The sequence below is a fragment of the Salvia miltiorrhiza genome, chromosome 5 (genome assembly GCF_028751815.1).
Source record: "Salvia miltiorrhiza cultivar Shanhuang (shh) chromosome 5, IMPLAD_Smil_shh, whole genome shotgun sequence".
Lineage (NCBI taxonomy): Eukaryota > Viridiplantae > Streptophyta > Magnoliopsida > Lamiales > Lamiaceae > Salvia > Salvia miltiorrhiza.
Window position 1 is genome coordinate 50,653,989 of NC_080391.1, and position 27,198 is coordinate 50,681,186.

The following is a 27,198-nucleotide window of genomic DNA, read 5'->3' on the forward strand; positions in this document are numbered from 1 at the left end:
TGATTGTGTTTGCAACGTGTGAGATCGAGAGAAGAACTCGTTGCTTGACCGTGGTTGAATTGGAATTAGACTTAATCGGAAACGTATAGTCTAATAATTGATGAATTCATGTGATTTAATTAGCGTAGACTCATACTTGAATGTGAAAACTATGGTTTGAGCACCTACGTTAGGAAAATTTTGTGAGTTTATTAATTGTGCATGATCTTCACTTGTTTATTGATTTCCCGAGAAGATGATCCATCGCCCTAGAATCTTTAATCCTTGAATTTCCGTTTGTTTATTACTTTGAATTTATTTCTCGTTGTTTTAGTTACTTTACTTGATCACTTGAAAACTGGTTAGAATGTTTAGGTGTTTTTATTTTTACGTGTTTAACACATAGATAATTAGCCCTGTTAAGTCTTTCTCGAGGAATACGACTTGGGTCAACTAGTCACTCTACGATTGACCTCGTTCTCTTGCGAGCAATCTAAAGAGTACACTTTAGGTTGAACACGCCCCACTTCCATTTCCATCACCCGGAACAGGTTGAAAACTCAACCTCGCTTGACCACCTGACCACTCAAGCTTTCTCTTACAAACCTCCGTGTGTTTTTTCAAACTAGTGGTGCTGTTTCTAGATGAATCAGCTACAATCAAGATGCCGCACCGCTTGAATTTTTCTTTCTTATCTGAAATGGGAGGATCCCCTACTTCAACCACGATGTAATCTACCCAACGAGAGGATCTTTGATCGGGAGTTTTTCTCTTATTTCCTTTGGTCACATTAGTTTCTGTATGTGTCTCGTCTTCTCCTTGTTCTTGAGGATGGCATACCTCCAAATTATTTGGAGGTGCATTTGAAGCTTGTTGAGTATGAGATTGTGAAGCTTCCAATTGATCTACATAAATTTTTACACAAATTCAATTAAATTAGTTATAGCCAATCAAACATTATGCGAGAAATAATATCACAAAACTAATCTGTCAGTGTCAACTAAGCATAACAAATAATAATAGCCAAATGACATTGTTGTAATATGATTTTGTGTTACATGTACACTTCTCTTTTGAACAAACAACAATACAAATGTTATCACCAGATACATATACATACATACAATCAAGATATACATGGCATAAGGATTCACAAAGAGGATTTACAAATATTTTCAAGGCAAGTTAATATAAATTGGATATTTTTTGCTCTCCCAAAGTAATGACATGGCACAAGTGAAGACTAAAAGAAAGGGCTTACCGTTTCTGTGCGTGAAGACTGAAAGAGAAGGCGGCGTGACGGAGCGGTGATGACTAGCGATTTGTTCGTAGGTCGCGCAGGTGTGCGACGGCACCGACTTACTTGTGGGGTGCCGCCTGGAGGGCGGCGGCACCAGCGGACTTGCGGGCGGCAAACAACAATGGCCGATGGGAGACAGACGGGCGGCGAGAGTGGTGGACTTAGCTTACGAATTTTAGAATAAGAATCAGGGCTTCCAATAGTTGAATACTTGAATTTGAATGAAAATAAAATAATAATTATAAATTTATAATTAAAATATGTATATTAAATGATTAATTTAATATAAATCGATTATTCAGTTTACCTGAATCGGTTATCGAATTAACCGATACCCAAAATTTTTGAAAATCTGATAACCAAAACCGATCTAATAACCGAGAAATCGGTTATTAGATCGGTTATTTGGTTTTATCCAAAACCCGATATCCTTTTAGACAGCCCTATTAACAACATCCAAAAGACCTATTGCTTTATCTCCGATCGCTCTGTCCTTGTCAAAGAGCTCTTTACGGTCGTCAAACAAAGGCCAGCTCTTATATCTCATGAGTCGTGCGTTGCTATCACACTACAAACAATGAAAGCGGTGGGTAAGAATATATATATTGAAAGCAACTTCTTAAATAAAGAACATAGGTCATAATCACCTTCACAATCTATTTTCATTGCTCGTTGTTGCAGTCTATCATGTGATCACCTTTTACATTGAAACCGATTTCACTTTGGGACAACATGACTATCAGAGAGTAGTAATTTTTCTTCCATGTGCCAATCTTTGAGTTGATATGTGGCGCACAATCTCTTTCTTCAAAGAGTCTTCAAGTTTTCCGAGGAATCCAACCCTGAAACTGTTATCCAATTTCCATCCTTGTGCCACTAGTTCCTTCAACGATGCCAGTAGTACCGCCACCTCTTTCAAGGACCACGAACTGTGTGTCTTTAAACACACTGCAAACACATATAACACATACTCAAATACAATTCATAGAGAAAATTCAACAAGTCATACTTCGAATATGCACTATCCAAACTGACAATATGCAAATCTCTAACGCAATAACACCTAAACAAACTCAAATCGCATAGAAGGAATCAAGGAATCACATTATACATTTTCTAGAATGACAATGGGCAAACCCCCAATCGCTGATAAACATCACCAAATCAAATTCGCATAAAAAAAAGACACCAACAACACCGCCATTATGTTTTTCATCTTCTAGTAACAGACAACCCATAGTCGGACGTATATATGAACATATTTAATTCGCGCAAAAAAAAGAGAATCATGTCTCAAATAAGCATTTTCATCCCTCGATAATAGGCAAACCCTAGTGGGAAGTACGCATGAACACATTCAATACGCACAGGAAAATTTAGGGATTCACACATCGAATATGTATTTTTCAGAATGACAACAAGCAAACCCTAATCACAAGTACATATTGCAAAGATTTTCCCAACCTTGTTGTGTTGAAATTTCCCCCAAAGATTAATCAGATTTTGTGTCTGATTACAAATTCACAAAGGACACGCCTCTTTTGAAAATATATGTGAGGGCAAATTTGTAATTTCTTTGTTTTATCCTGGTTTTAATCGTGTCTACCAAACGCTCAAAACTTATTATCTAGATCTATAACCTAGCTACCAAACACAACACTACACTACTTATCATGCCTTGTTTACAATGGAACTTCTCGATCTTATCTACCATGCCTTATCTTGCATGGGCTATCAAACACAGCCTAAATCGATAAAATTCTTAGTTCACATAAAATAATTTCTTCTATTTTTGCTATCAATTTCTTCTATGTCTGATGATATTTTCTAGGTTAAGTTCATCACATATGGCTTTTTCAGTGAGATTTATCTCACTCATATGGTTTAGATTCTATTATACACGAGTTAATTTCAAATCGTTCATGAAATATTTAATTAACAAATTGAAATATTCAATCAAAATTTTGACATCACACACACACACACACACACATATATATATATATATATATATATATATATATATATATATATAATATAATATAATATAAAAGAGGAGCTTTTTGGCATCATTTATAATATAAAAAATAAAAAAATGATTTTGTAATCAATAAGTTATAATCGTTTAAAGTATCAAAATTAATTTTTGTTTGCTCTCATTTATCTCTAATGTTGAACATAACATTTTTTTTTTCGTTTATTGGTGAACAAATAAGTATATGTCATTTTTTCATTTAAAAAAGTTTACAAGATCGTTTATTTTAAATTTAAGTACTTTTAAATCATAGTAGTTTTTAATGCAATCAAGGAGAATGGTATTTATATTAATTTTAATATGAATTTGTAAATAAAAAATTAGTTATATATCTCAAAAATTAGAATTTAAAAAACTATTGATTTATTTAATTATGTGCACGAATTATGATTTATAGAAATATATTTGTTGTTATATTTTTCTTATTATATTATTCGTATTTTTTCTGATGTTTTAATTAATTTTGAACTATTTAAATATGAAATTTTGATAATAATACAATTTGAATTTTTAAGAGTCTAAAATTATTATATTAAATGATGATTATTAATTTTGTTATATTAATAATTTAGTGTTATTTGCTAGATTGACTTTAACTATTTTATTTGCTCTACAATACTCATGTTTCTAAGAGAAGATGATTTTGAATGATATCAACCCCCGTCTATTTCTAAGGGTTAATTTTTCATAAGGTTGCCAAATTGTAGCGTTTGTACAAAAAATAATATTAAACATTTTTTTAATCGAAATGAATATTAAACTTCACAAATACTCATGTGTAATCGGTTGCACCGTGTAATTGGTTTCCAAAATGACACTACTTCATTCGAGAAATGACATTTGAACATTTCTGAATGACACTAATTCAACATACAAATGACACTTGAAGATCTTTAAGTGTTATTTGTATGTTGAAGTAGTATCATTTATAAATTAGTTGCACGGTGCAACCGATTACACGGGAGAGTGCCTCATTAAACTTTAAGTTAGTGCAAATCTATTTCATACTTATTCAAATAAGGTATTTATCTCTTTCTAACTATATAATTTGCACTAACCTAAAATGTGTGGCCACAATGCCTCAAAATTGCAAGCCAAAAGTTCCCTAATTTAGGCAAAGTAATATCCAATTGCCATGTTGGTTCATTGGAATCTACAATTGGAAACATCCAAGCAAGACATCATCATTAATTGCCTTTGTAGTTCTTCAACATTAAAAAAAAAAATCTTTTTTTATGGGTTAAATACATGTCTAAGTATGATTAACTTTTCTCAATCAACCTTATCGACTATAGATTTTTTGTTTTCTCAAATCCTCCTTGGAAAACCCAAACTATGAAACTACTGCCAAAATAATTCAAAATTAGTATGATGATGTGACCTAGTTAATCTTGTTTACCCACATAATTTTCTCACTAGATTTGGGAGTGCCAATGGATTAGCAACAAGAATTCCCGGAGTGGTGCTACCACTATCCATCTTTTTTTAAGGGGCTATATAACAATTACTATATGAAATTACAAACTTAATCGAGAGATTTTATTTAGCTTGTCTTTAGGGAATTTTATTTAGCTGCTAGCATGAAAGTTGTTGTTACTGTGTGTTTTAGTTTTATATAGTACTATTATTTTACAATAATAATGCTATTTGGATAAAATATGTTCGGACAAAAAATAATTAAATATTATAAAAAATAAAAAATAAAAAGGATTTAGTTAATTTTATTATTTTCTCCACATTGTACTTTTTGTAATTTTTAAACATTTTACTATTAATTTTTATTTTTAAGTATAAAAATTACAAAGACATAATAAAAAAAATTAAAAATAATTTAAAATTACCAAAAAACTACAGAAAACAATAAAACTAACTAAATCATTTTTAAATTTAAACCAAAATTTTTAAATAAATCAATTTTTTTAAATGTTTAAATTTCTTTTTTGTCCGGACATATTTTGTCCAAATAACACTACTTATTTTACAAAAGGATCCATATATATGATATGAATGCATCACGTCACCTATTGTTAATTAATGTCTCTATTATTGCCTCATTTTCATATTTTGTACATGTTTTCAACTAATAATAGTACACTTTTTTTACACAAATATCTTGTGTAAGAATTTTTACAAAAATCAATGCAAATCTATCACCATCCAAGAATAGGATCATTACTTTATATCGTTATACAAGTTAGGTAGATTTTTATTGAGGTGAATATTTTTCATATACAATGAAAGTGAATATTTCACTCTATTAACACTTATCTTTTTTTTTTGAGAATTAACACTTATTGTTATTATTTACCTTTTATATCCGATTTTCACTTTGAAAAAGGTTAAAAGAATATTCCCTCCATTCCATGAAGCATGATCCAAATCTTTTCGGCACCGGAATTAAGAAATTGATATTTTGTGTGTTAAGTGTGGTAGGTGAAAAAATAAAAATATGAATAAAGAATAAATTTTTTGCTATTTTTAAAAATAGGTCAATTTTCGTGGGACAAATCAAAAAAGAAAACTGGATCATAATTCGTGGGATCGGAGGGAGTAGTCGTTATCAGAAAATCTGGTTGGCCGGTTGTTCCGGGGTTTATGGTTTCTATGTTGGTGAGGTTTTATTGGATCATTCAAATCTGGGGCCCAATGGGCTAAAGTTGGAATCTGATTATCTTTTTATTTTGTCTTTTGGTTTTTTATTTTGTTTCGGTAGTTCTGCTTTTATTAGGATATTCTCTTATGGAGTACTACATTTTTTTTGTATTTTTTTTTTCTGTTCCAGAAAAGACAACTGACAAATTATTTACTGTCATTTACTGAAATAAGACATTTATAAAATATATTTTGGGAATTGATTGTGCTCGAATAGAATTCATTTGATGACCTCAGATTTTTTTTGATTTAAAACAAAATACATATGAAAGTTGTCACTTTCATGTTTTAAATATTTAAAGTAGTTACAAGAATAAAAAGATAAAATAACCATATCTTTTTGTATGAAATTACATGCAAGTTCTTAATTTTATGTAAAATCGCAACTAATTCACAATTCCAAGCTAGAAAATTCGTGAATTAAGGCAAAAAAGAATCGTACTCCTCCCATTGATATTGATTCATTATTGTTCGATATGGTTATTAAGAATAAGAGTGATTAAATGATTAAAGTGATAGAAAATAGTGGAGCGCAAAACTTTTTATGAAAGAAGATGATTTTCTTTTTTGAAGCAGATCATTATTATTAGGACAAATAAAAAAGTAAAATGAGTCATTATCAATAAGACGGAGGAAGTATCATTCACGATATAGTCATTGCTGGATTGTCAATAATTCCTTTCTAATACAAGGATACTTCACAACCAAGCTTTGGGTGTGAATTTGCTATATTTGTATCACGTATTCACATACAGTTAAACTTTTGATAGGTTGTGAATTTGCAGCAAGAATAAAATATTAAAGGGATGTTTACTTTAATTTGCATAATTGATAAGATGCATGATTAAGTATTTTTACCCTCAAGAGTCAAGACGATGAAACGCAATTTGTTGGTAAGACGCTTTTCTTCCAACCTATAGGTCGGAGGTTCGAGTCACCTAGAATGCTAGAATATGAATGTGTTTTTTCTTTCTGTGGGTGTAACAATTTTTAAATTTTTTAATATTTTTATCCTTAAGAGTACGATTTCTCCAATCTCACCCTTCGAATGAGATAAAAATCAAGCAAAACTAACTTAAATAATATAAATGTCAAGGACCGGATATCCCAAAGTTTCAATCCATCAAAGTAAAGATATTAGTTAACCTTATTTTTTTTATTTATCAAGACTAATCATCTAAAGAGAAAAAAAAAATCCTCGTAAATGCCCATAAAATAATTAGTTTTTTGTTTTTATTTTATTTTAGATGCTAATTTTTATATTTACTATCTTAAAATGACTATTTTGACACTTTCCACTCTTTTCATTTATAACTAAAGAATGAAAGATGTAATCAATTCCCATGATTAAATTAATTTAAATAACACCCCCCACCTACCAGGAAAACGAAATCCAAAGTTAAAACTTTAAGGTTGTGGGAATCTATAAATATCCCCATCCCAATTTTATGATTTTTGTCTGATTTTTCGATAGGAAATTTAATTAGGGAGCAGTATCCTATAAAATGGGATATGATATGATGGATGGTTAGACAATTTTCATCCTCGAATGCAAATTTAAGATATAAATGTATGATTACATATTTATTATACTGAAAAGTATAATTTATTGGAATTAATCGATGGGAAGGTGAGCAGACCTGAACTGAAATTTGTCTTAGTTAGTTCGTAGCCTATATTGAAAATAGAATTTAGAAGCATCGATCGGATTCTTATTATATTTTCAGATTTGACTTTATGGTGGAAAAATGGAAATTTGTAAATTAAAAGTCATTGAAGGTTCGATCGCTTCAAAATTAAATGTGGATAATATTAATATGATGATAGGTAAAAGTACTACTCTTATATCAACTTAAGTTTAAGTTTTTTAAGATGATTATTTCAATATTGGAGCTGACCACCAAATTCAATTTCGTTAATAAGACGTTTTTGTTATATTAATAAGTTTGAGGGTCGAGTCACCAAATATGCGTGCGTATATATTAAATTTAAATTGAATCCCCAAAAATAAAATATAATCTTGTTTTTGAATCCCAATATCAAGACTTTCATGTAAAGTGTGAGTGCCGATATTAAAATGATGCGTATGTTCAATTTTTTATTTTTATTTTTAAATTATAAGAAGTATCTATTTTATAATTAAATAAGTCATCAGTACGTAGACGAGACCTTTACATCACACAAAAACGAAAAAATAATCGCACGCAGACGGGATTGAATCCAAAACCTATTACGAATCGATAATATAACTATTTATATGATTTTGCCTTAATATAACTATTTATATTTATATATGTAGGGGTTGGTTATAGTGAAAATCGCAATTTAAAATGAAAATTGAGAATACTGCACTGACGTGTAAAGTTATTGCATTCACTGTACAATTAACTACATTCGAGAAAACTGAAAAATAAAATATAATATATATATATATATATATATATATATATATATATATATATATATTTTCGGTCGCTCCAGAATTCGAATCCAAATGGTTCATTTATCCATCAAAATGATGCATCCACCATTAATATTCATGATCCAATGATTGAGGATGATTCTCCGTTCTCATTTTAAATCTCGATTCTGATTTGAACCACCCTCTATACGGGTTTGTTCAATTTTGTTCTAACTATTTATATGATTTTGCCATAATATAACTAGGCTAGCGATGGACTCAATCATTACTGGCTTACATGTTTAGCACTAGTCGTAAGCCTTTTTATTGACTCAAAAAGTTTTTAGTTTCCATTTGAATAACCTTTTATTAATTTATTATTGTTTTCCTGGGAACTTTGATACATTATTTAATAAAACATGATTAAAGCTAAAAAGTGTTCACTTATAACAGTTCATTTTCTTTTTAGCTTTTGTGATTTTTTGAGATATTAATTTAGTGTAAGGTTTGATAAAATTGTAAAACTGGTGGACATGTACGCAATAGAAATTAGTATCTTTCCTAACTAAATTGCACAACTCAAGCTTGTTATACTTTTCTTTCCTAACTAAATAGATTATTGGAAGGTCTATAAATAGGGTCGTGAAATTTAAAGAATAAATTTATGAGTATTGATGTGTGTGTACACGACAACATTACTAGTTTACAACACTATTTATTCTATGTTTGATCAACATTTTCTTTTTATTGATCAACAAATAATTTGAAAGATTGCGTCACGGTAAATTTGAACCTGAGTCATTACTCGCTCTATTACTAAATTAACATACACTATTTGCGCGTTTTCTATTTGATAACCTTGTCCTAATGTATCAAATGAGTATATGGAAAAAAAAATCTAGCATCTCGATTCGCATATTTCAACAAATTATTCACTTGTACAATACTCCCTCCGTCTCATTATAAATGTCTCACTTTTCATAATGGAATATCCCATTACAAATGTCTCATTCCATTTTTAGCAATATATTCTCTCTTTATACTTAATATTTAAATAATTTTCACAAACTCATTTTATCTATTTTCTACACATTTCTTAATCTCTGTGCCCAAAAATAATGGGACATTTGTAATAGGACGGAGGGAATAGTAAACAATAGTACAACTTCAAAAATTTCACATGTATATAATTCCTACATTCACTAATAGTATTAAAGTTTCTTTGAGTCAAGACACATATTTGTTATACTATTGTTTTAAAAAATCATTTTGTGGGTAATATAATTTGGATGAAGATCATGTATTCAATTATTGGGGAAAATGCACTTACGAGAGATATTCTTTTTATTCTTGTAGATGTCTAATTTAATGGATACTTTTGTAGCTAGCTATTAATGGTACATGTAGGTACTCGTTCAAAGGCTTAGAGCATCCACATTTGCATACTCAATCCTCTTATTCGAGTAAAGGGGAGATCGAGTAAACTGATGTGGAGGTAGGGGAGCTCGAGGCTTACTCGTTTTTTGAGTAAGACTTAATCTCAAATATAAATGGCACGTGCAATGCACGTGCCAATTTTTTTTAATTAAAAAAAATTGATTTTTTGAACATGCATTCGACTCTTACCTTTTTTTTTCTTTTCATCCCTATTCATTCGACCATTTCTTTTGTTTTGTTTTATTTTTTTTCTTTTCTCCCATTTGATCGTTGCAATTAATATATTTCTTCTATTTAAATCCTCTTCCCGATGAGTACACCACCAAGAATGCCTTCAAGAGGGAGATCCACGACGATTAGATCTTGTTCATGAAGACCTCCGACATGACACCAGAGCAGCTAGAACTCCACAAGGAACGGGTGGCGGCGATTATAACTCGGCAAAGGAGTGGTGAAAACTAGCTAGTTTTTTTTTATGTAATTTTTAGTTATGTCTTTAGTTTTTATTTTAATGTAATTTTTAGATTTTTTAAATTAATACAATTTTAATTTGAAGTAATTGTGTTATTTAAGTTGATGCAATTTAAACTAAATGAAAACTAAAAAAATCAAAACTAAGAGCATCCACAATGCTTCTTGCTTAGAGGGGTGTCTTAGGAGTGGTCCCCACCTAAGACACACCCCTCTCCAATGCATTGTGTCTTAAAGGGTGTCTTAGATCTCCATTTCCACAAAATTCATATTTCTATACTTTTATTTTTAAATTCCCAATTTTATTAAAAATAAAATTAAACATTACAATAATTAAAATAAAATTAATAACATAATTAAATAATGAATTTCGAATTTTTTTGAATTTAAATAATGAATTTCGAATTTTTTATTTATTTAATTGGGTCGGACGCGCCATACACCACCGCCGCTCGCCCCGGAACGAGGCTTCGACACGGCCTCGCATCAGGCCGCGTCTCCAGTGCAACCCCCCTCCCCAAGACCCGGGTCGATCCCCCTTCGATTCATGCGCTGTGGATGGCCTAATGAAAATGAGTACGTAAGCGAATGAGTAAGCCCAATGTAGGGTGCTTACTCATAAGTGGTCCCCCACTCCATTGAGTAAGCTCCTTACTCAATGGATGTGGATGCTCTTAGTTAAAATTGATTTATAAATATTTTTTAAAATTATTAGTACTATTATTTGAGTATCTAAACTACATTAAAAAGTCAATATTTTAATTCAAAATCAATTTGAAATTGATTTTAAAATTGAGTGACAATTTTGTTGTTATAATAAAGGTCTATTTGTAAATCATATTTTTCCTTTTTCTTTTCTTTACTTGTTTTTTTTTTCTAAAAATTATGAAATTTGAATAATTATAAAATATTTAATATGCATATAAAATTAAAGATTATGATAAGAACTTTAATTTATTATATTTTATGTAAACATTTGATTTAAAATATAAAAATTATATTTATTTAAAGATTAAAATTTACAAAATTATCTCTCCTTTGAGTCCGCTCTCATATTTTTTGAAATAAATCTATTTTTCAGTTATTTATTTTCTTTTATTTTTAACTAATTGTGTCAAGTGTACCTAATGAATGACACAATTGACATTAATTGTATCAATTGTACCATTATAACCCACGAGTCCAACCCGAACCCGAAGTCCAACCCGCGCGCGTAATCCTAACTCGGTCTGCCTAATTAAGGCCAAAATAGTTATAAAACATAAAAAATAACCAAAATTTGTGTTTTTAGATGAGTGGTCAAATATTGAGCTTCATTGCTCAATATGGCTATCTCACCCGTTGACTCTAAAAACATTATCTTTCATCTCTCATCTATTTTGGAATAAATATATTTTTCAATTATTTATTTTCTTTATTTTTTAACTTATTTTGTCGCCTTTTCATAATAACAATTTTTATTATAGTGAATTCTTCTTTGTTTTTATTTTTTTAAAAATATTTAGCTCCAATTTATTCAATTAAAATTAATTTTTTAATTATATTTATAAATATAATAATTAAATGTCAATTTTAGATAAATATAAAAATATAAAATATTTCTCTCATAGAGTGCAAATGCTAGTTACTATAGAACTTATGATTGACATATGTTTTTTTATACACAATGCATGTTTCACGCCCTATAAAGCATCAGTGGAACATCAATTCATGAACTTACTAGTTATGAAATCGTAAATTAAAATGGCGTTCCAATTTCTTTTAGGAAAAAAAAAGAAGAAAAAAGAAAACTAAATATAAAACATAGGATAGCGCTAATTTCACATGGGAGAATTGTCACATTGTGGAGAAAGTTGCCTCAGCAGAAAACTGCAAGACGAATATGGCTTAGCTGTGCATAATGTTAAACAATTACAATATTACAATATAAAATTAAGCTTAATTATCACATCACCATGTCCCTCCAACTAATTATATTCATTATGTCGTCGCTTAACAAAATAATTGGGCCATATAACAGGACTTATTTTTTTTAATTATTTGATTAGTACTAAACAATTTGTTTAATGAGTGATTCCATGTTCAACCAACCCCATCATCTTATATTTATTAATAACATACGGCAAAGTTTATAGCACCACTAATTTTTTATTTTTATGCATGTCTTTTGTTTAGGGAGGGATTAATTAACTAGTTCATTTATCTAATTCTCGACCGCCTAGTAACTCGGAAATCAATTTTACGGTTCTGTCACAATTTAGTTTTGTATTTCAGAATTAATAAAATAAGAAAAAGTATGAGTTAAATCCTAGTAATAGTTTTTGTGCCTAATGAGTTGGTGCGACAGTGGGGCACAAAGTCAAACTTGATAGTTAATTCATTTTTTTTAGATACTTGGTAGTTAATTCATGATCAACCAATTTATTTGATAGTTAACTCGTGATCAATCATTAACATCACATTCTATACCGTCAATTCTTGATATATAGATCACTTTAAAGGTCGTACTTTATAATTGTTAAATAAATCAACAATAATATTTTCTATAATAATATTCGAGCTCAATAAGTGGGAAATTAATTAAATGGTGTATTTTTTTTTCTTTTTTGAAAATTACAAGATATATATAATTAAATAAGTAACTCGCAAAAACCACTATCCACATAAAGTTAAAAATATTAATTACTCGTATGTAGATGAAATTGAACCCAAGATCTCTTATAAAAAAGAGTTTTTAGATGCCTCAACTTTGTCACTACTAAATAGCGTGTTAGCTCAAGTGTTTAGTCTTATATTCCATATAACACCAAGTAAAACTCAAATCGAATGAAAAATTTGAATTGGGTTTTTAATAAATTGTTGAAAATCCAACTTTACCACTTGTTTGTTTGATTTATTTTATTTACATATAGTTTGAGGGATTTTGAAGTATTGGGGGAAAATTGAATGTTTAGATCCATATGAAAAATTCTAAGACGTCATATAGCAATGTATAAATTACGTACGATTTGCTTATTTAAAATTATTAACAGCAAGAACATTGATGCTGAAATCTGTTTCTAATAATTGTTTGTTTTCTTTGGATATCTCTACTTATTTATAAAGAGCATTAATTAAAGAACTTAATTTTGAAAAGATAAATGGATTATTATATTAGTCATATTATTTTTTAATTATAAGAGGTGTAGGTCACGAATAAAAAGGTCCACGTGCCCTCAATGCAATTGTCATGACATTGCAGGATCCAAAGGGCCTTTAATTAATGCACAATTAATTAAGTATTTTAATCGATCCACTAATCCAAGATTAAATTAATGATTAAGAACCTCATTAATAAGATTCTTCACGTACTCGCTCTTGTTTTATCGCCTAAATCCCTTTTTTTCTTATTACATTGTTTATATTATCGTTATGAATTAATTTTGTACATATATAGAGTTACAATAGTGTATGACCATGCACTACAAAGAAAAATAAAATGAGTAAAAATTAAAGAAAACCCAAAAAATGTAAATTATATTTATAATAGAAAACACAAAACTATACTGACTCCAGATCATGTGTTTTCAAATTGTTTTTTATGGTTACTCTTAAAAATATTCTTGAAACTAGATAAAAGCCGACCCAATACTATCTACGTCCACAAAAAATAATCATAGTAAGAAATAACACGAATTTTAATAAAAATAATAATTGTACTGTGAGGGAGAAAACATCTCACTTAAAAAATAGTGTTAATAATAATTAATTAATTATATTTTGAGTTGAGGATAGCGCCTACCATGTGATAGATATTTTTTAAAAATAAAAAGATTAACTTTTATGAATATTTTTATATGGTAGCTATTTTTTGTAGACGAATGAAGTATTTTAATTGTACGAAACTCTATTTGAAGAAAAATAGAAAGAATGACATAAGAGAAAATGAAACGTATATTTTATATTCTATATTTTCCTTTATAACGTGTAGAAGTATTTGTACGTTATTCTACATAATTTACTACACATTACTCATTAGAGCATGATACTCTTGTACAAGATTGAAATTGTTTTAATTATCCTACAACAAAATTACTAATCTGAATTCTGTGATACTTCTATATAGATTCACATGTAACTCCCCAAACACAATATCAATATTAGGTACACACAACACACACTAAATAAGTCTTAATAATCGTATATATTGAAAAAATACCGGTATTTTCAAATGTTGGAATGTGATTAAAAAAAGATTAAATAGGTAAATATATTATGAGAAATTGTCATTTTTTTTCCACTTTACCCCAAAACTATGAGAAAGCTAGCTATACAATCTATCATCAAATAAAGTTATTGCATTCGAAAATTTAGTAGAATAATCGGAAATTTGACGTGATTTGAGGTTGAAATATACATGTGTAAAAATATATTCAGCTATCCTATTATATTACTCCCTCCGTCCCAATAAAAGTGGCCACATTTCCTTTTTGTGTGTCCCATTAAAAGTGACTACTTTCTAAAAATGGCAAAAGTTTACTTTAATTAAGTCAACAATTACTCACTAATTTGGTCAACAATTGTAGGCCACTTTCTAAAACTGCCAAAATTACTCACTAATTTGGTCAACAATTGTAGGCCACTTTCTAAAAATTACTCACTAATTTTGGTGGGTCACACTCAATTAAAACATAACAATCCCTTTCTTAATCTCCGTGCCCAAAAAAAAAGTGGCCACTTTTATTGGGACGGAGGGAGTATTTGGTATCGAAAAATTTAAACTCTTTAATTTTTTTTATAATTTAAAATGCAATAAATGAAATTCAATATTTCAAGATATTTTTATTTAAAAAAAATTAACAAAAAAATATTACTTATTCAGTCAAATTGCCCAAACTCAAAGTAATGGGTTATTTAGACGGTTGCATTTAAAAATTAAATTTAGCTTTTAACAAAAAGAATAAAAAAAAAAAAGAAAGAAAACAGAGGAGAGGCACGTAGTCGTATAGCTGTAGTATTACAGAAATTCATCCAACTCTCCAACTTTGCGTGTCATCCACACGCGCCGTCCATATACAGTTTACCTCGTTAAGGGCGGGGAGCAAACCATTTAAATACTCTCTCTCTCTCTCTTCTCTCTCTCACACACCACAGCTCCAGCATATATACATATACACATGTATGTTGATTGAACGAATCATTTCTAATACTATCGATCTATCTATATTATATAGATGCACAGACTCTCTGGTAAACACAGCACGAGGACTCGCAAAAGTTGACGCCAAATATATTTATGATTTGGGCAGCCACTTAAACTTTTCGCAGATGCATACCATCAAATGAATCCAACCAAGAACACGCACTACACACACTACACACGTTGCGTGAGTGAGAGAGGGAAACACATGAATTTTGTGAACTAAACTCAAGCAATCATTTTTATTCATTTCTTTTTCACCTCGCCAGCACATGGCTTCTTCCCAAGTTTCCTAAATCCCACTTTTTTTTTTCCTTCCTTCTCACCATTTTTCATTTTTGTGTATGTTTTTCTAAAAAAATTCTTGAGGTTTCAGCACATGCCCTCCTCTCATCACCCACCGGCCATCTCACCCTCTCTCTGTCTCTACATTTTCTATTTGCTCCCGAAACTTGGCCTGTTGTTATTTGTTTTTTATTTGACTGAGCAGTCCAAAGAGATTCTTTCAGATCTACAGTGAAAAGTTTTTAGGCCGTGGATGAGCTTCTAGCCTTTTGTTGTTCTTCAAGCACTCCAGTTCCCATAAATTTTTATCAAAAAGGTCAGCTTTTTTTGGGATTTTGATTGGTTCTTGCAAATGGGATTGTTTGTTTTAGCCTTAATTTTAGTTGTGGTGTATCTTTTTCCATCATTTGTTCTCAATTTTGGTCAATGAGCCTCTTGTTTCTGCTAATCTGACAATGTTTCATGTGATCATTTGCAATTCTAATGTATATACATATATATACACGTAATCTATTGAATTTTTAATCTGATATTTTCTCTGCTGAATGTTAACACCATCAAGAAAAACTGAATCTTGAATCCTTGATGGACTGTATTATGCAATTTTTCCATTAGGAGGCTCTCAAACTTGTCAAATATTTCGTTTTCTGTGAGAGATTTCATTGAAATATTTACTTCTAACATGTTTTATTGAGTTTGTTACTCCTAAATGCTTGGATTTGATGTTACTACTTTGCTTATCTACTGCTCCTTTTTTACTTGTTGATTCTCTGCTTAGGCCTTAATAGGTTGTCTTCTTTTCATGATTTTGAGTGCACCCTCTACTACATTCTGATCCTTGCTGCTGCTTCTAGGCATCAAAACACCGATAAGGCTGAAATAGATAAAGAAAAGAAGAAGATGTTGATTCTTGATAGAACTACATTATTGAATTAGTGAAGAAAAGAGTAGTTGTTGAGAGAGAATCATAGACAAGAATGGGGTGTGAGATGGAGAGTGATCAACCCGAGGATTTGGACGTCGTGCTCACTTCAATGTGGCCGGAAGACATGAATGAAGCAGGGAGGCAGTTCAACGTGGAGAGGCCCGGAGCAGATCAAGACATGTTGGAGGAGGTCACCATCAACAAAGAGCCTAACATAGTCGATTTTCAGAGGCTGATGGAGCTGACAAACTATAGTGACAAAGGCAACTGGCAGCTGGCCAAGTTGGTGAAGAATTGGGAGTTCAAGCAGGCGAATGTTGTGCGCCTCCTGAAGGAGGAGCTCGACCAGCTCAGCAAGCAGCAGCAGGAAGTGGAGCTCAAGAAGCTCGAGATTTTGGAGGAGCATCGCTTTGAGAAGGATGGATATGGTGGCGACAAGCGTCCCATCTCCATTCTTGATGAGAACCTGAGGTATTTGTATCAAGATGCTCCTAAGAGGAGGAAAGATGTGGTCTCCCAAGGCGAGATTGTGGCTATAGACGCAGAGTATGACAGCGTTGTGTACTGGAAACAGCGAGCAATGCATCTTGAGAAGCTTCTAGAAGCTAGCCTCCAGAGGGAGCAAGTGTTGGTGGAGAAGTTGCAAGAGAGTATAGAGAATTTGGAGAGGCAGTCGACTCCTGTGGAGGAGCTGTCTCAGGTTTTGAAGAGAGCCGATAACTTCCTGCATTTCGTCCTCCAAAATGCTCCTGTTGTTATAGGCCATCAGGTATATTCTCTCTCATTTGGATATCCACATTGAGTTTACTGGTTCTAGACTGACAAGGATTCGATGTTTTTCAGGATAAGGATATGCGGTATAGGTTCATCTTCAATCATTTCCCGAGTTTGGGAGAGCAGGTATGCTTATGATGAAGTTTTTTTGGGATCTTCGTCTCATTGGAAGGTGTTTTTGGTGGAGTATCTGCCACTATAATTCCTCAGATTAACTGATTTTACAGGATATCATAGGCAAAACGGATGTGGAGATCTTCACTGGCGCTGGCGTGAAGGAGTCTCAAGACTTCAAGATGGAGGTTCTTGAACGCGGATTGCCTGCAAAGAGGGAGATCACGTTTGAAACAGAGCTGTTTGGTTCAAAGACATTCTTGATCTATGTGGAACCTGTTTTCAGCAAGGCTGGAGAGACCATTGGTGTAAATTACATGGGGATGGAAGTTACTGATCAGGTTCAAATTCCATCTATCTATATTTGAGTCGTGAGTTGATCAGAAAGCTCGTTTCCTCAAGTTTCGTAACTGCAATGCAGGTGAGGAAAAGGGAGAAGATGGCGAAACTTAGAGAGGAAATTGCTGTGCAGAAGGCCAAGGAGACAGAGCTTAACAAGACCATCCATATCACAGGTTATTCAGCTTATAGTTAGTCAACTAAATTCATCGAAAAGATGGTGGCTCGTTTGGTAACTGTGTCGTTCCTGCAGAGGAGACAATGCGCGCAAAACAAATGCTGGCAACAATGTCACATGAGATAAGATCTCCTCTCTCCGGAGTTGTGAGCATGACCGAGATTCTTGCAACCACTAACCTCGATAAAGAGCAAAGGCAGCTGTTGAAAGTGATGTTGTCTTCTGGAGATTTGGTTCTCCAACTGATCAACGACATCCTCGATCTCTCCAAGGTGGAGTCAGGTGTGACATTTTCAGATACTAGAGCTTGATTCCCTTACCTTGTTTTATAACTTCATTTGCTGGTTTAGAAAGATTGGTCTGAACATGAAGTGAGCGTTCGTCTCTTTTCAGGAGTTATGAAATTGGAGGCGACCAAGTTTAGACCGAGAGAGGTAGTGAAGCATGTGCTGCAAACAGCAGCAGCATCACTACAGAAATTACTGACATTAGAAGGTCATGTAGCAGAAGATGTTCCCATTGAGGTAATGAAGAAAAGATAAATGTTTTACTTGTTGATAGAGGCGTTTACGACTCTTCTTTCTGTTGTAGGTTATCGGAGATGTCCTAAGGATTCGACAAATTCTTACCAACTTGATCAGGTACCTTCAAACTAGAGGCACAATATCAAGAAACTTTATGATGGTATCCTGTTTTTACCATTTTTAATGTTCTTTTTTTTTTTTTTTTTTTTCTTGCAGTAATGCCATCAAATTCACTCATGAAGGAAAAGTTGGAATAAATCTGTATGTGGTTCCGGAGCCAAGCAATGTAGCCGAGCAAGGCTCAGAGAAGAATTCTCGAGATCAGTCAACTGCTTCAGCCAACACTAATGGACATGCTAATGATAATAGTGCCTCTTGTGAAGAACCCGAGCTCAACAATACGCCTTGTGATCAAGATGGTGATCAAATGGATGAGGACAAAGAGAGTCGAACAAAGCCTGAAGAACGAGTAGTGTGGATCCGGTGTGATGTCTACGACACTGGCATTGGAATACCTGGTACTTTTCTAACTACTTATATTTTTGCCTTGTTTCTTAGATAAGTATGAATGTTGGTAACAAGTTTTGTGCTAAAATATCGCGTTATACTTCTCAAACTTGTCGTTGCAGAGCATGCTATGTCGACTCTGTTCAAGAAATACATGCAAGTTGGGGCGGATACAGCTCGAAAGTATGGTGGGACAGGACTAGGCCTTGCAATCTGTAAACAACTGGTAATTATACTTCAATCTTGGGGAGTTACAAAACAAGGATTGTTCTAGAATCTTGATGTTTAGAATTTCTTATAGGTTGAGCTTATGGGAGGCTATCTGACTGTGACCAGTGTCGAGCATCACGGGTCTACTTTCACATTCGTGCTGCCTTATAAGGTGTCGTCAGTCTCTGATTCTGATGACACAGACGAACTGTCTGATACAGACCACCAAGATGTCCCAGGCGATGATGGCTATGACGATGATCTAAATTCAGGGGTGTTCCTGTTCCAGCCCCGGACTTTGGGCACTTTGTTCTCTTCCCAAATGAATGGAAGGATTCCAAAGCTCTTGCCAAATAGTTATGGAAACAACTGCAATGGTTTGCTTGAGGACTGCCCTTCGCCTTCTAGTAACATTGCAAGCAACGAGAGCGCCTCAGAAGAAGGCTCTAATTCGAGTGCTGGTGCAATGCTTGAAATCCAGCATGCTAGCAGTAGTAAATCAGGTGCAGAACAAGAACAAGAACAAGATCAAGGCCGTTTTCATTGTACAGCTCAAGAGACGATCTCTGAATGCTCTTCCACAGAGAGAAGTGGAGCTGAGACGAAACACAAGATCCTGCTGGTTGAGGACAACAAGATCAATATCATGGTAGCCAAATCTATGATGAAACAGTTGGGCCATACCATTGATGTCGTCTCCAATGGAGCAGAAGCTGTGCGTGCAGTTCAACGCACCACTTACCATCTCATTCTAATGGTATGATCATAAAAAAAAAGGATACAACATGATTTTTTCAGTTATTTGTGTCTACTAACTGAAAATGAAAGTGTTCTATTTGCAGGATGTATGCATGCCGGTTATGGATGGTCTTGAAGCTACAAGATTGATCCGATCTTTTGAGGAAACGGGGAGCTGGGAAGAGGCTGTGAAGGCCGGAGTGGAGATGGAGACGACGTCTTGCTCAACTTCTCATCTAGAGAAAACAAGAAAGAGGGTTCCTATCATTGCGGTAAAAAGCTTGATCATTACTCTCATTTCATCAAAAAAAACTCTAGAATTTTTGACACGATTTGAACTGATGCGCGTGCAGATGACAGCGAACACAGAATCAGAAAGCGCAGACGAATGCTATGCAAATGGTATGGACTCGTTTGTGTCGAAGCCTATTGCTTTGCAAACCTTGAAACAATGCCTGCAGAGCTATTTGGTTTGAAATATGCAAGATTTGTACAGAAAAGTTAGGAAAGTTTTGACATATCCATCCATGTATAGCCCTCTTCTGTTTCCTCATTAGTGTTTAGCATCTCTGCATTGTGCCAAGTTTGTTTGTATGTGAAAAATTTGAGTGGTATATATTGGGAATTGCTTCTCCTTTTTGTTAGTGTTTGATAAACATTACTCTGCTTCGGATTTGTGGCGTTTAAGAACAAGTTGATTAGTGGTGTTTTTATGAGAAAATATACGAGAGATGCTTATTTTAGCATGTAGGTTATTAAGTGTTTCTACTAAAAACAATCATAGTATATGTAAAAAATATAAAAGTGTTAAAATAATTTTAATTATTAGGGAAAGGATAAACTTTTAATTTCTTCATTTTTCTCTTATTCTGTAGATAGAGCACATTATTCACATTTTTATGTAACTAGCAGAGAAAACGTGCGTTGCACATATTTGCAGATGATGAATTTCTTAATGTAATATTATGCTAACAATTATCTTTATAGACGAATTATTATCATATTCAATGCAATACTCAAAATATCATTGAGAAAATTATTGTGAATACGCCTCATATGACGGTCATATCTCTTCCTGTTAATGCATCAAGGTGTCTACGCCTCATATCTCTTTGACCTCCAATAAATGTTGCAGGAAAAACAATTCTTTTGCCAACTTCATTCTCTATCAATTCTCCTTTGAAACACTATCTACAACTCTTTGATATAAGATCTACTCACATACTTGATTGATTAAACTGATAGAAATCTAGCCATGTGGTCTCTAATTTATTATATACATATCAACAATAAACTATTGTAACATTAATCTTCCTGTTAATAAATGTATGGATTCTTTTGTATTTATGATTGCTTATAGAAAATATATTCTTGTCATATACGTTCTTATTATTTTTCTTTATTAAATCAATAAGAGTTGAAGTGTGAAGATAATGTCTGGAAGATAAAAGGAAAAGAGTTCATTTTTCAATGTTCTCATATATATGGATCATCGAGATTTATATCAATATTAAGCTGTTGGTTTGGATTAATTGATTCAAACAAGTAACTTTAAGGATTAATTGATTCAAAATGGTAGCAAAATACTTTATTTTTCAATTATTCTTATCTTTACTTCTTTGCACATATTATTGTTTAATACTTCAATAAATAAACACTTAAACATGTACATCATTAAAAATATTGTTACTAAATAGACCCACCAATTGTTTTTTTTGGTCAAGAAAAAAGAAATTAGATAAAAGATTGGTACCAGTGGTACCCAAAAGAGATTACATCAATTTGGTAAGAAGGTCATTTGAGCTCCAAGAAGAGAAACTCAAACCCTTCTCCACAATACCAAACTCATTATTCCAACTCCAAATCCTAGCTTTAACTTCCAAGATCACACTATTGGTTGTCTATAATCTACATTCGAAACGACTATCGTTCCTCCTTTTCCACAAAACCCAGTTGATGCACATCCAAGTCGCCTTGAGCAGCTTCTCAATCTTTTTCTTCCTTCCCATGTGAATGAACCACGTGAAGTGTGAGGCGATATTCCTAGGTCTCGCTGAGAAGATCCCCAACCACCTTTGCACTTCCTCCCACACTCTTTTGGATTTCGGGCAAGATAGAAACACGTGCTCAGCCGATTCGGGTGATTGAAAACAAGTGTTGCACATCATCTCCTCCGTTAACAGTAATTAGTCAATATCATCACTTTTTTAAAAAAAATCGGTGAGACCCCTTCTCCACTCATCAAATACACAATTATTATTATTTTTTAATTAAAACTCATGTTGTCTCCCCTTATGTTTTAGGAACGGATGAAATACTTAACTAAATAAACACATAAACACCTATATTATTAAAAATTAATACACCAATATTTATATTAAGTTAGAAAAAAAATATTAAATTATTTCAACCTTTTATTTTAGCAAATAAGTTTAATTCTATTTCAACTATTAACGTAATGCTACTAATAAGCTACATTATACTCATATATGGAGTATCGGGATTTATATTGAATATTAAGTTGTTGGTTTGAATTAATTGATTCAAAATGGTAGCAACTATTCTTATTTTACTTCTTTACCCATGATTTTATTGTGTAACGGTTAAATAAATAAACACATAAATATGTATATTATTAAAAATTAATACACCTGTAACACCCAACTTTTTCCTTGTGTTAAATAATTCATTTTGATGATTTAAAATATGATATTGTTATGCTTTAGTTCATAATCTTGGATTTGAGAGAGTCCGTAGTTGCGCCCTTAATTGAAAGTCAAATAGAAATACATATTGGGTTCTATAAATTATTTTTGTAGTAAATAGAACTTAATAATTTTCCTTTAATTTGGGCTTTTGGAGAAGCTGGACTAAGAAAAATAAAAATTTGAAATTCACAGCGTTATTTTTTTTTTATTAAGCAGAATTAGAGAAGAAGTAGGATTCTATTAGGGTTATAACTGCGTACCCGTAAATCGTAAATATATTTAAAATTTCACAAAATTTCAAATGCTTCCAATCGTTCTCTTCTGACGTCTCCTTCAACTATGGTCTGCATTCTGGAAATTTGGGTTAAACTAACCATTCTTTTCAAGTAATTTTCTTCGGGTAAGTTACAATCGTCTGCTAAATACGTTTATTTTTTTTTCTTTTTCTCCTATTTTGAATCCGGTGATAGCACACGTACACACATCACACATGAATACAAATCAAAATCCTTTCCAAGATTTAATTAAAACAAGATCATCGCTTTCGACCCTCTTGGAAATTTAAAGGTGTCATATTTGTGTTCAGTTTTGATTTCAATTTATTATGGATAAGGTATTATATTGTTTTGTGGTTTGTTTATTAAAAAAAAAAATAGGGAGAGGACCTACTGCTTGGTCGAGAAGCAATATATCAAATAGTGACTTTTATGGATTGAGTGATTAACCTTGTAGGAATAGGCTGTCTAAATTTTGTTTCATCCGGTCAAAACTAACAATCATGACTTATTAGTATTTCCTTTAAATAATTAAATTATGTTTAAGCAATATAGTAGTATAGTTTAAACGCAATTACTGATATTCTTTAGAATTGAGGGTTGACTTGAATTAAGAGTATTTCGATATATTAAATATTGGAAAGGATTACACATTAATATTTTGGGAAACAGACGAGTTCGATTAAGTACATAGGTTGGTTAGTTGATTTATGATTTATTTATTTTATTATTGTAGTCAGTGGCTATAATGATACTTAATGGGACAGTTTAATTTATTTATTTATTAATTTTTTTAGTGAGTTCAAATTTAATAGTATGATTTCATAACTGTGTAGTAAATTTCTTCAGCTATAAAGGATGATTAATAGCCTTTATCTTTCTTTCTCTGAATCGCATAAAAAAGAAACGGTAGCCAATGTAACACCCCAATTTTCATAAACTTTTCAATATGCTCACCCCTTATCTTCTCAGTTTTGCAGTTCTGGAGTCGAGGTGGCCCTGGAAGTCGAGAATGACTAAAGATTTAGTATTTCCATAGAAATTTAAGTTGAAACATGTTACTTTTTAGTTTATCATTTTATTTCATGTTACTACTTTAGTTTTGACAAGTTGATTTTAAATTGGTTTAAACTTTTATAATTCAAGAAATTTTATTTTTATCTATTAGTTTTCAAAGATTTTATATTGAAAAGTTTATGAAAATTGGGGTGTTACAGCCAACCTATTCTATTTATGATAACTGATGGATTAAGTTAGTTAAGAGAGATACAAAGATGATTATATATATATATATATATATATATATATATATTACTCATCTCATAATACTAATTAAACTCTACTTTGTATATTTATATAAAAAAAAATTGGGCAGTAAGCTTTATAAGTATAGATATGCATATTTTTTTTTATGTTGAGATTTGTTGAAGTTCTTATAAAGCTTGTACTTATTAAATTAAATTAGGTGCGGCGCAACTAGGACCCTCGTCTGAGAATTGATTGAGTTTCTTTTGTTGTCTTGGATATTGAGGTGGGTTAAATTTCTTCTAACTCAATAAATATGTTTTCAATTGCCACGTGAATTAAAATTGTTTATTAAATAATTTTTTATAAATCCAACGTGTATATTGTGGTTGAGATACGAGTTTGATTGCATACGGTGAGTATGCGCATTGGTGCTTGTGGCAGCATGATGGTGAGTCACTGATTTGTGGACGACGAGTATGACAGGGTCCTGTGCACAGTTGAGCCAGTCGGTTATTATTATTATTTCATGCCTGTGTGGCTGGATTATTTGCATGTGTGGCAATGTTGTGAATGGTTCCATGCCTGGGTGGTTGGATTATTTGCCTGTGTGGCAATGTTATGAATGGTTCGATGCCTTGGTGGCTGGATTATTTATCTGTGTGGCATTGTTGTGAATGGTTCCATGCCTGGGTGGATGGATTATTTGTCAGTGTGACAATGTTATGAATGGTTCCATGCCTGGGTGGCTGAATTATTTGCCTGTGTGACAATATTGAGAATGGTTCCATGCCTGTGTGGCTGGATTATTTGTCTGTGTGGCAATGTTGTGAATGGCTCCATGCCTGTGTGGCTGGATTATTTGCCGGTGAGGCAAGGTAGGTTATTTATGCTGTGATGGTAAGACAAGTTGTGAATGAGTAACGTTTTCCATAATTTAATACACGTTTTGATAATTTCATATTCTCTTATCGTTTCTCACCACTGAGTACGTTTTTGTGCTCATCCCCTTTCATAAAATTATTTTTCAGGTCAGTGAGTTTGGAGCGGCGTGGCGGAAAGGGTGTGGTGAAGTTGATTTTGTACTTTTAGTTTTGCTTTGAACGTTAGAATTTAAATTCGTAAATTTTTTCTTTGAGTCGTTTTGAGGTTAAGCTTGCTTTTGTTTGATGAAAGTTTTTTTTTTGGTATTTGGTTTAACTTTATTGGTGAATGATGAATTTGACGTAGAAGTATTTGGTTGTTTAAGGCTTGGTAGACGATTTTCTTAAACTGAACCTATTTTGTTGATTTGATTTTTAGATCGGTTAAATCAAAGTCGTATTTTGGTTCAATTATCTTTACGTTAACTTGAGGATTTAAAGAAACATATTATTTTAGTTTTAGATTTTAGGGTGTTACAACACTAATATCTATTTTAAGCTATAAAATTAATAAATACTCTTTTTGTCATGGAAGAGGTCATAATTTGTCATTTTCATTCATCTACAAAAATATGTCCTAACCCTTTTTGTCACTCATATACCCACCATTTTTTTTTTTTTAATTTGGGGCTATTTCTCTCACTAACTCTCCACTTTTTTTTTCATTTGTGTAGCCATGTCTTTACTCACTAAATAGATAATTAACTTTTTCTTAAAACTTGGGTCGCCCTTCATTAGAACCTTTTTTCGTGGACGCTAGAACTAATGGTTTAAAATTGTTTTCAACTTTTCAGTTAAGCAAATAAGTATAATTCTATTTCAACTATCAACATTAATGCTAAGTTTTGTTCTATAATAAATCTACATAATACTTTTCATAGCTTAATAATCTCTCCATCCACAAAAATATGTCATAATTTATCATTTTTGTCTATCCATGAAAACATGTTTTAACCTTTTTTCTGTCATTCATAGACCCACTACTTTTTAATTTGTGGGACGCTTTCTTTCACTAACTCTAGATCTGTACTTTTTTTTTAATTTGTGGGGCTCTTTCTTCACTCAATAAATAAACAACTAATTTTTTCTTAAAACTTGTGTCGCTCTCCCTTATGACCTATTTTCGTGGACGGAGGGAGTACTCAAGTAAGCTAGCAATAGAAAATAGCTTTAACATGAGAATAATTTATAAAATTGAACAAATATACAAATCTTGTTCTTCTCCAGAGATGATATCTTTGCAGTCATATTTGTTTATAGTGATAAAATAGTATCAAGATTCTTATTATAAACTGAAGATATGGTGGCAATTATGTTTTTGATGGTTGGATCATGTTCTGCTTCTTAAAAAATGAGCGGATATTGCAAAGGATCATAACATCCGTAGTAATGTTTTATCTATGTCTCACACCTGAATGAGTGTGAATATATCATGATTCACTCAAATGTGTTGGGAACCTTGTGGAATATCCTAACCCTTGTTTTGATGATACCAAAATTCATAGGACTTATTTGTAATAGACTAGAATCGTTTTGAACTCAAGTGTTAGAGTTCGTTTCTAGTTTAGTTGCGGTGTCGAAGACTGAAGACTGAAGACTGAAGACTGGAGTTACCAACTGAAGTATCAGTTGAAGAATCAGTTGAAGACTGATTATTTAATGCGCGCCATGAACTGATACTAAAGTCAAGTATCAGTTGAACATTCCTCCTAGGACTGATCTTCCAACGTTCAGAGGAAGCCACATACGCTCAAGTACAGCCGCATTAAATGCAGAGATATCTTAATATCTTATCTCTGCAGAGGTCATTCCTATCTGGTGGTTACTTTTCAGAGATGTCACATCTCATGTCCTTCAAAGAGAGCCGTTTCCACACAGACAAGGAACCTCGAAGATTGAAGCCTCAGCCCAAATTCGAATTGCTCTCCAACGGAAGAAATCTTGAGGACGATTAATGCCAACGGATCTATTCAAGAGTTCTCCTACAAATAGCGCTCGA

General features: G+C 32.2%; 2 protein-coding genes across 3 annotated transcripts in view; one reads left to right on the forward strand and one right to left on the reverse strand.

Moving 5' to 3' along the window:
• Positions 1-27,198, reverse strand: part of LOC130987205 (uncharacterized) — a 698,101-nt gene that overhangs the window by 654,499 nt on the left and 16,404 nt on the right. The window lies entirely within an intron of this gene.
• On the forward strand, positions 15,391-20,683 carry LOC130987163 (histidine kinase 5-like). Its single transcript, XM_057910805.1, has 13 exons — positions 15,391-16,055; positions 16,594-17,433; positions 17,508-17,564; positions 17,666-17,893; positions 17,974-18,067; positions 18,145-18,351; positions 18,463-18,593; positions 18,661-18,710; positions 18,810-19,111; positions 19,223-19,326; positions 19,402-20,067; positions 20,153-20,320; positions 20,402-20,683. Exons 2-13 carry the CDS (start codon positions 16,717-16,719, stop codon positions 20,522-20,524), a joined length of 2,847 nt encoding a protein of 948 aa, XP_057766788.1. The 5' UTR covers positions 15,391-16,055; positions 16,594-16,716; the 3' UTR covers positions 20,525-20,683.

Excerpts from the sequence above, each read along its gene's own strand:
- LOC130987163 (XM_057910805.1), top strand. The coding sequence starts at position 16,717 with ATGGGGTGTGAGATGGAGAGTGATCAACCCGAGGATTTGGACGTCGTG. Across the intron at positions 17,434-17,507 it reads CTGTTGTTATAGGCCATCAG|GATAAGGATATGCGGTATAG; the intron begins GTATATTCTCTC and ends GATGTTTTTCAG. Across the intron at positions 20,068-20,152 it reads CTTACCATCTCATTCTAATG|GATGTATGCATGCCGGTTAT; the intron begins GTATGATCATAA and ends TTCTATTTGCAG.